This window comes from Cyprinodon variegatus, unplaced genomic scaffold, assembly GCF_000732505.1.
Source record: "Cyprinodon variegatus isolate N-32 unplaced genomic scaffold, C_variegatus-1.0 Scaffold1067, whole genome shotgun sequence".
Lineage (NCBI taxonomy): Eukaryota > Metazoa > Chordata > Actinopteri > Cyprinodontiformes > Cyprinodontidae > Cyprinodon > Cyprinodon variegatus.
In genome coordinates this window covers 232279-242997 of record NW_015151520.1, presented here as the reverse complement: position 1 = coordinate 242997, position 10719 = coordinate 232279, and the positions used below count along the sequence as shown (strand labels likewise).

Below are 10719 nucleotides of genomic sequence, written 5' to 3'. Positions count from 1 at the left end.
CACCCTGTTTCTAGGCGCATCCTCCAGCTCTGCTGGCGCTCCAGGGCCCAAACAGAGACATAGTCCCTGCAGGGTGTTCTGAGCAGAAGGTGCCTGGAGCTCCTTCCTCCCCAGCCCAGCGCCTCAGGCAGACGTCTAAGCCACCTCAGCTGGCTCCTCTGTCAATCTGCTGCTCTATTCACCCCTCATTCATGACCAGGTACCCAAGATACTGGAACCGCTCCACTGGGAGGCAGTAACTCCCCTCCGTCCTGAAAAGACCATGCAAACTTTTTTCTGTCAGGAACCACGGACTCGGACTTGGAGAAGCTGAAAGTTATCTTGAAAGAAAAGTTTTATTAGATGCGTTTCTTGACAAATGACTTACAGAGTGAGAATTGTGGTTAAATGTCCCTCAGTGAGCAGACAGATGTGCTTCTACGCAGACATGGGAGGACATTTAGGGATGAACATTTATGGCTTTATCATTAGAGCAGATTGTTACTTTTTCTTTGTCGAAAGGAATAAAACAAGCACTAAATGGTCAAATAAGCACTTTAATGGAAGAGTGCATGGCATGCAGGTCCAGATTAGGCTTTCTGCATTCATAGGACATGCTGGTGTATTAGGTCAGTGCTCTGTGTGGATCTTTGATGTGTGTAATACCGCATTGTTCTAAGTGCAGAATGTCCCAGTTTGGTTGTTCTTTTCTAGGCTAAATGGCAGTGAAACCTGCATTATCACTTTAGTGGTGCAGTAATCTGTTTGTTTTAAATCTGTAGAGCCATCCAGGGGGATGATCACTCTTTTTGTGCAATTAGTAGCCTTTCCAAACTGACGGATTTGTTTTTATTCAAAGAGGCCCAGTGATGGAAGATTAACACCAGAGATACAGGTTGGTTCTAGCAGCTCCACTGGCTGCCGGCTCAGGAGGATTCCTGTAGAGGAAAATGGACATGCCAGGGACAATAATGGAATTTGCTGGATTAAAATGAGAAGGGGGAGGCTAAAGGTTAATGCGCAGAGTTATTGTGCATTACCCTGCAGCTCATCCTCGCCTTACATGGCTCTGTGTGACATCCTCTGCCATCAACAACATTCATAGCATTACATTAGTAGCACGGAGGGTGCAATATGCTAAATTGCTTTCTCAGAGTCGTATTCCCAACATAAAAGCCATTCATTGTATTCATTTCATTTGTGGTTTGGTTGTTTTTTTGTGGAATCTCAATGTGAGAGCTCTGCTGTTTTAATCTCTCAAATGTAATGCTGGGAGCTGTTAACCGATTTCTGCTCCAGATGCACGCTGACGCGCTGGCGGACATATTGGACGGATGGAGGGAGCTGCTGCTGCAGCTGAAACAGAGGAGCAGGTGTCTGATCCCTTATGCACCTAAAAGCAGAACTTCCAGGAATGAGAGAAGCACCACCTTCTCTTTGGTTCGCAGAATCTACAAACATTCAATCGGTTCAATTCCAAACAGAAAATGACTCACTTCTCACATTCTGAACAATGCAAGGAGTGTTTTAATGAATTTAATCGGAGTATCTTTTAATGTACAGAAATGAAAGTAATAGAATCACAAAACAAGATCGATATCATAGATATAAAGAAGTAAAAGATTCAGAGGCAGCTTGGTTCTACAAACGTTTAATATCAAAACTACAAACATTTTCTTTTCAAAGTTTTCTGTGGTTTTAGGTGTGACTGAGCTGCCAGAAGGGATCTCAGGCGATGCAGAGCACTGCAGCTCTTTCATCAAACCCAGAGAAAAAATGTGTTTAGAGTTTGAGGAAAGTTTAGTTAAACTTTACTTCCTGTTTCTTTTTAACTTAGCCTGACTTTTAGTTGAACAAACAGCTCATATTCACAGGAAAATCACTTTGACTTCTATTACAGAATATCTGACATTTGTGATCATTATAGAAAGGATGATCTTCTCTTTAAAAGGATTTACAGTTGAATGCGTTCACCTAGCCTGGTGAGACCATCCTGATCTCGGGAGCTTTCAAGGTTTCACTCGCAGATCAGTCTGGAGACTCTCTGTTAAAGAACATTTGGAGCCGTTCACCAAACGAACGTCCAATCAGCGTTGGCTTTGAGGCGGGTTGAGGTGTGACGCAACGAGAAGCGCGACAGTTCAGTCTAAAGAACATGGCGGCTTCAGCCGATGAAACTAGCGTTAGCGTGGCTATCGAGCAAGTATTATGGGAATTACAGAGTATTTCTTCACTGAAAGAAGAGCAAAACACTGCTCTGGAGGCTTTTCTCAGAGGAAAAGATGTTTTTGCTCTTCTCCCCACTGGTTTCACCAAGAGTTTGATCTATCAATTGGCTCCTCTTCGTCGTCGCTCTGTTAGTACGTCATATGCTTCGTTGATCTGATTGGTTTATTTGGCGTCTATCACTAACATAGGCCAATCAGCTAACCAGTATTTTCGCCCCTTCCCAAAATTACTTTAACCGAAGGTTTCCAGATGGATATGCGGAGCAAATCCATCTGGCGGAGTCAGGTTAGCAGTCACCACAGTCTGAACAGGCTAACCAGCTGATGACCTCATTCATCAGAGGATCTGATCAGATATGGACAATAAACCCAGAATATCACCTCACATAATGGGAGGAGGTAATAGTGATAGCAGATGGCCGCTCACACTGAGCCTGATTCTGATGGAGGTTTCTTCCTGTTCAAAGGGAGTTTTTCCTCTCCACTGTCACTACAAGCATGCTTAGTGTGAGGGATTGCTGAAGAGTCAATGAGTCGATGCAATCAGCTGGTTTTCCTTAGATAGGAAACTTTGAATCAATCTGACTGGATGATCTGGTGAACTGGAAAGTGACCTGAGATGACATGATGTGAATTGGAGCTATAGAAATAAACTGAATAAAACTGAATTGAAATATTATGTTGGAAACTTTAGTTAGACACACAGGTCTGGAACCGAGTTCACTAGTTAAAAGTTCTGACAAGTCTGACCAACAATCACTTGGCTAAATGAATTAAAGACTCTTTTAAACGATCGTTACTGAGGACTGTGAGAAAACAGACCGGCTGCAGATCTGCAGATCTTTGCTCCATGATGATGCAATATTAGAGTTAACAACAAACACCTGCAGTTTAAAAGCAGACATGAAGAGACATTCCTCAGAGCAGATTTTAATGCATTAAGGTAATTGGAGGAAATTTAATGTCTTTTTTTTGGCACTGAAATTAGTTAAGAATTAGTCGACATTAAAAACTCAATGAAAGGGTTAAAATCTGATGGAGAGAATCAGTAAACCCGTCTGATTGTCATGAAGTCATTTTATCTGGATGTATCGTTACCGCTGAGCAGATGTGAACACCTGAGCTTTCGTTAATGTTCCCGTTATGGCCGATAACCTCTAATAACCGATACTGGATCCCTGATGAGGCTGGAGCCGTACTCTCGGCTCAGACCAACCCTCACATCAACTCATTGGTTTATTTAGCCGTTTATTGTTTGGTTTTTCAGGTTTTTGCATGTGGAGGAAATGAAATGATGGACGGGTGAATCTTCGCCATGGTGCAGCGCGCTTGGAATTTTAAATTCCGGCAAACTGACCAAAACAGCAAACAGCTGTGATGTTTAGTTTTATTGATGAGGAGGAGCGACGTGGAAGGAGGAGCCGTTTCTGTTAAACACTGCTAATAAAACTCAGATGGTGTCACTTTACACCTGAAAGCCGTTTCGCTATTTTACCATTTTCATAGTCGGTGGAGAGCTCATGCTAACCAGCTCTGCACTGTTTGCTAGGCAGTTAACAGGTTTGCTAATAGTGTCACTACCTGCTCCCCTGCAGGTACCTGCTCAGGGCCCCGCCCCTACTTATGACGTCATCATATGGCAACTCTTCTCGGACAAACTGTATTGCATCCGTTTCTTAAGGATTGAATCTATTTTGGAGTCTCAACATATTATTCCCTATATTTGCTATTATTTTACATTTCAGCTGCGATCTAAAGTAGCTGAAAATAGAAAACAATAACCGTCAGTCTGGAAGGAAAGTCCTGCCTTCAGGACAGACTGAGCTCTGCTGTTCAGCTTATTTTTATTCTTTTTATTCAGATCTGACTTTCTTAGAGATTTTAGACAAATAAATTACTTATTCTATTCATAGAAAACAAACGGTTGTTGTTGACGCGGATTTAAAATTAGTGTAGCTTAATGTGGCTAACTGAGTGAGCTAAAAGAGGCTAACCTGTTAGCTACTGAGCACAGCTAGCCACAGCGCTACTCTAACAGTTACTTTGTTCACCAGAAACTGATTTTTTCCAGTTTTGTTTTCGATCAGGCCAAACTTCATCAGTCATTAGACACGCTAACGCTACAGAAGCTCCCGACTCGCCACACTGACGCTGTATGACGTTATTATCGTTGTCTGGGCAACCACAATGTTATCCATCATGCGGCAACATTCAGCTAATCATGTAGCATAACGTCACTGGCATGACTGGTCGCTACAGCGTCCCAGAAGCACGACCCGGCCTGCGCATGTGCAAACAGATATACATCCGTATGTCCATAATGTCATTATTCTACTAAAATTACTTATTTCTATCCCTAAATAACTAAACCATGCTCAACTAAATAACTACATCTTTAAACTATTATAATGACTTTTATTTGCTTTTTCCATTTTCTCTGTTAAACAGCATCTCTGACGTCATCATGGGACGCGATCAGAGCAGTAAATCTGATTAAACCATCTTTATCTGCGTTTTAGTTGATTCTTTCTATAGATTATGCACTATGTAGCATAATGTTAACAGGAACGGAATAGATTTATGTTTAAAAAAAGACATTTATTTAGAATAGTTTTATGTATAAATCCAAAGCTGATAAAGTTAGCTCCTGGAAGTAGCGCAGTAAGGTATTTATTTTGTCAGGAAATACATTATTAACCTTTAACATATTATATTTTAGTACGCCGACTGTTTTTGGGGAGAAAAAAACGTCATTTACGTCTTTTTAACAAAATAAATCTAGGGAGACCCGGATGTAGATCTGGATGGTCAAAGGAGCTGATGGCGCAGGACGGATCGGGCTAACGGAACGGATCGGGCTTCCGGAACGGATCGGGCTAACGGAACGGATCGGGCTAACGGAACGGATCGGGCTAACGGAACGGATCGAGCTAACGGAACGGATCGGGCTAACGGAACGGATCGGGCTAACGGAACGGATCAGGCTAACGGAACGGATCAGGCTAACGGAACGGATAATGACACTGAGCTTTAGCAAACATTTCCTGTGCAGAAGTCAAGTGTCCACCAACCCGTTCCCTCTGAGCTCCTTTGCTTCCTCCACCATCTTTAAAAGTGGACCAGCATTCATCCTTTAACTGGTTTTGTTTTGCGCCTTAATCTGAGCAGAGAAGAAGCCATTTTTCAGCTCAATCCAGAGCTGCTAGCATCAGCTCCTCTAATGTAACTCCAACCTCCTGCTTCTATTGGTGCAGTCATCACACCAACCAGGAGTAAATATTTAGACATTTTGGATGCGCATAAATAGAAAATCCTTATTCATAAAGAATATATTGTTTTTCCTTATATTTCCATTCTACACCACTCTAGATGCTCTCTGGATTATTATTATTTTAAATGAATGGTTTTGATGGAAAGTGGGAGCAATGATCTTAAATCCTTCCTTCCTGCTTCTCTCATGGTGCGTTCTGTGTGGGGAGGTAACCCTGTCCCTCCCCCAGCAGGATGATACCCCCCCATCCAGAAATGGCGGCCTCTGTGATGTGGCCTTGTGGAGAAATGGCCCATGTTGGAACGAAGGCGTTCAGCAGCCAGCTTCACCAGAAGGTTTTACTTTGCTTCCAGGGTTGCTCTGCAGATTTAACACCAGAACAACTTCCTGTCTGGGACTAAGGACGGTGCAGGACCTTCAGACATTCTGGAAATTTGACCCCGGCATAAACCAGACTTCTGAGATTAAGACGGGCTTAAAAGACATGACATCATCATTATCTGGCTTTTTCAGAGTGTTGAAAGAGACGGTAAACTCCTGAAGCAAATAAAAATGGTTCGACATCCAGGAAAAGATTGATCTTTTCAGCTGAGTATGTAAATATCTGGTCCCAAGCGCAGCCTTTAATACTAGAAGCTTTTATTCTCATTTATCTCAACATCTAAAACACTAAAGCTGATAGTAATACTTGGATTATTGTTATATTCATGTTTTCCACGGATTTCTCTGCTTTAGCTTTTGTTTTTTTCATTGTGTGACGCAGTCATTTGGTTCAAATATTCCCAAAGATGGGAAATCCTGGAACACAGATCCCAGATCCCCTCCCTTCCACTGACATCTTCTTTCAAAGCTTATCCTCTTATCAGCCGCTGCTTAACGACACCTCTCCAGCGTGAGGCGACAGTCATCTACATCACCTAAACACAACAGACGACGAGTCCGAGGCTCCGTCTCACCAGTGCATCCGAGTGTGTGTGAAGCCGTTCACACTGTGCCGGGCCATTACTCAGGGTGTTGGCTTAGCAAATGTCACAAACACTTCACAGTCACTCAAGAGATGGAAACTGAGGCACCATCAGTGCTTATTTAAAAGCCAGCAAAAAACACAACCCAGAAATTTCCTGTAAACTTTGAAAACTGAAAGAAAAACAATGAGGGGGGGGGGTATTACAGCACCAGAGCCCCGCTGGTGTTGTGTGAAGAGGAATAAGCGAAGGACTCTGGGCGTGTGCAGCTGCACAGCTCTGCTCCTCCATTACTGAAGCAGAGAAGCAGCGCGGCTGTCGCCACATCAGAGGCCGCCCGCCGTGTGCCATCAGGGATGAAGGAGGAGCGCGTCCTTCTATCTGCGGCCTGTGGATGTTTAGAAAGGGGCTGATTAAGGACTGCTGAGTGTTTAGATCTCACAGGATGTATGTGAAGTTTGCATGTTTTAGTGACAGTCTCTATATGAAAGGCGATACGCGGTGAGAGAAACCTCTGCAGCATTGTGGGTAATTTGTAATGTTATGGAGCTGACAAAATCCTCTAATGATTATCCAAGGCTGAGTCAGAGCTGCAGGCGGAGCGGCCGGCCCAGTCAGAACAGCCTCCACATTAGAACAGTTTAAAGACAGAACCGCTGCTTTCTGCATCAACTCTGCCCTCACATGTTTAGGAACCAGCTTGTTTTGGGGAAGTTTCAACGTTTCCCTGCTGATAGAAACGCCCCCCTCTTGTGGTCATCCTGAGAACTACACCGGTTAGTGCAGCTGTAGGTGCATTCAGTGGCAGCTGAGCCACTCTTCCTAATCTGAAGGGTTTCTCTCATGGCCTATTTACTACCCAGAGCCAAAAGCCTGTGAACAGGTCAGGACTCGGACTGGGCTCAGGACTCGGACTGGGCTCAGGATCCGCTTCCTTCATGGACGCCACCTTCCACCCTCTGCAGCAGACTGGAGAGGAGCTGAGCAGCTCCTTTAGTCAAAGACTTTTACAGCCTGTTTGGAAAAAGGAGCTACTGCAGGTCATTCATCCTGCTGCAACCAGACTCTACAATGAGACTCTAAAACAGCAATAACTGATCTGCAATAATCCTGTTAAATAAGACATTCCAGCTGTTATAAATATATATGTGGAATCAATGTATATACGCCATGCACCTTCTCCTGCGTTTGGCTCCTTCTTCTTTTGACTATTGAGCCGATGTGACGACTGAACTTCTCCGCTGTGAGAATCTTATCTTCTGTTATCTTTCTGAACAGAAACCAACTCTGCTGCACAGCAGTTCCTCTAAAACCTTCTAGTTTTGTTTTAGATGAGAATGAGTTGGTCCCTGTCCAGCCAGGCCGCCACGCCATAGGCGTTTCTAGCCCATTTCTGGGGTTCAGTTTAACCCTTATATTAAATCACAGCAACTCTAAAATATGGTGTTTTTTATATTGCATGTGCTTTTTAAATTGAAAAAAGTTAAACAAAAACAAACTAAAAATATAAAAGGGTCTAAAAACTATACAGTACTTGGATAAAAAGTAGACATACTCTACCACTGAAGATGGAGAAAAATCAGCTGCCAGTGAAATAGGTTGACATTGATAAAAGTTATAAAGAACTCAAGACTAAATGAAAATCATGCCATTAATTTTGAATTGTGGCGCAAAAGAAATATTAATAAAAAACAAAAAGATAAACCAGCAGGATGGAGCTCCTGAACTAAAATGTTGAGCAACACTTTGAGGGAATCACTGCAATCAGGTGTTTTTTTTAAATATTCAACAGAGACAGAGGCGAAGCAGAGGAAGGAGAGCAGAAGGTGGAAGGCGAGGAAAAGCAGGTCATTTTCAGTACAGCCCGCCCAAAAACAGAAAAACAAAACACTGATATGCTGCTCTGCTGAGTGATTCAGTCAGTTATTGACAAAAGGCACTGAGCAAGTTTATGTATAAAATATAAGCAGAAAAAAGCTAAATGTATGTAGCCTGTCAGGACAGCTACCAGGGGGCCCGCGCCCCTAACCCTCTGATCCTAGGATGGCCCCTGACTGCCTCCTGCTTGTTTCACAGATTAATATTCTGCTCGGAATCCAAACAGCTTTTCTTTTTCACACTAAAGGACCAGAGGCTGGTTTGTACTTACAGATGAAGCCCTTTCTCCATGAGGAAACATCAACATCTGTTCAAATGTTTCTCTTCAGTTTAAGAAATGTCCAAAAATGTTTATTTAACCAGAACCAGTTCTAGTCCGTGGCAGAGGAGACCTTTGATGGCTTCTTCTTTACATTCATCAGCAGCTCCTCTTCATTAATAAGGAATCCTTTAGTTAATTATTAGTAATAATGATGTTCTTTAATGCAAATGAAAATGACCAACTTTAAATTAGCTGTGGATCCAGAGCTGCTTGTAATGTTCAGGATGCAGATTTTGACCTTTGGAGCGATTAAATAAGGAATTAAATCTGGATTTATACATTCGTCTGATTTTCTTCTGACTGCTTATAATAAACATTTTTATTTTCTTTACCATTCTTCTCTTCAAGCCTTTCAGATGAAACTATACTTGGTGAATTAGACAGAATGGCCTTAACATGGTCAGCACTGACATCTAGTGGACAGACCGTGGTACTGCAGTGACCTATTGTGAAAGTGTTCAGATTGTGTTCCTGAACTCCACCCAGGACGGGATTCCAGCCCATCCCACCCAGACCAGGAGAAAACACCTGATCAAGGAGGACATGTAGAACGAGCCAAACTGGGACTCTGGACGTTCCAGCTTGAAGGCAACAGTGCGACCAGCTGCCCCACATGCAGCCCTGGTTGGTAAACATCTACATGGTGGGATAAGGGACACGGTCCAACAGAGGCAGAAACAGACTGTCCCAGCTGGGACTGCAGCATCAGTGAAAAAAGGTTTTAGTCCAACTTAAATCTTCCTTAGAAAAAAAACTGAGTTAAAACCATCCCGTTAATTGTTTGCAGTAATATTTCTACCCAGATAAAGTAGTGGCTCTCCCTCCATGGCGGCTCTAAGACCACATCAGAAAGCATTTAGCACACAAAGGGACAAATGGCCGCCTGTGTTTCATCCAACATAAAGCTGTGAGGAATAAAGTGGGACTTACAGATATGCTCCAGATCTGCATGCCATCAGTGTAGCCCATCATGAGGCAGAGCGGAGGCTCTGACGTCCCACCGTGCATCTCCAGAAACTCTGGGTTCCTGGCCGTGTCTGTCCAAACAGAGACACAGCGTTACCCCAGAGGCCTCCTTAAAGCCTGCATTACACCACAGCAGCGTCGTAGCAGGACTCTACTCTGGACTTGGACTAGGACACTCCAGTTGCTCCCTCCAGCCATGGGAGGTGACTGGATGCGTAGATTCTCTGGGAGCCTCTAGTACACCTTTCTTTTATATTCAATTATAAATGAATAAATGAATTATTACACCTTATTTTATTTTAATGTAAAACTTTTAGGATCCGTTATATTTCCAGTCCAATCGGTCACTGAGCAGCTGAACGTCTATAAGCACAGCATCCACACCATTCACAGCATCCACACTAATCACAGCATCCACACCATCAACCGCATCCACACCATTCACAGCATCAACACTACTCACAGCATTCACACTATTCACAGCTTTCACAGCATCCACACCATTTACAGCATCAACAGCATTCACAGCATCAACCACATCCATACCATTTACAGCATTTACAGCATCCACACCATTCACAGCATCCATACCATTCACAGCATGCATACCATTCACAGCATCAACCGCATCAATACCATTCACAGCATCCACAGCATTTAAAACATTCACAGCATCCACACCATTCACAGTATCCACACCATTTACAGCATCCACAGCATTTACAACATTCACAGCATCCACACCATTCACAGCATCCACACCATTCACAGCATCCACACCATTTACAGCATCCACACCATTCACAGCATCCACACCATTCACAGCATCCACACTAATCACAGCATCCAAACCATTTACAGCATCCACACCATTCACAGCATCCACACCATTCACAGCATCCACACCATTCACAGCATCCACACTAATCACAGCATCCAAACCATCAACCGCATCCACACCATTCACAGCATCCACACCATTCACAGCATCCACACCATTCACAGCATCCACACTAATCACAGCATCCAAACCATCAACCGCATCCACACCATTCACAGCATCCACACCATTCACAGCATCCACACCATTTACAGCATTCACAGCATCAA

General features: G+C 43.3%; 1 protein-coding gene across 1 annotated transcript in view; it reads right to left on the bottom strand.

The window, feature by feature from the left end:
• Positions 1-10719, bottom strand: part of LOC107101232 (breast carcinoma-amplified sequence 3-like) — a 31723-nt gene that overhangs the window by 10990 nt on the left and 10014 nt on the right. The window contains exon 4 of the mRNA XM_015400062.1: positions 9574-9680. Within this exon, the coding sequence (XP_015255548.1) occupies positions 9574-9680 (107 nt within the window). The remainder of the gene's footprint in view (positions 1-9573; positions 9681-10719) is intronic.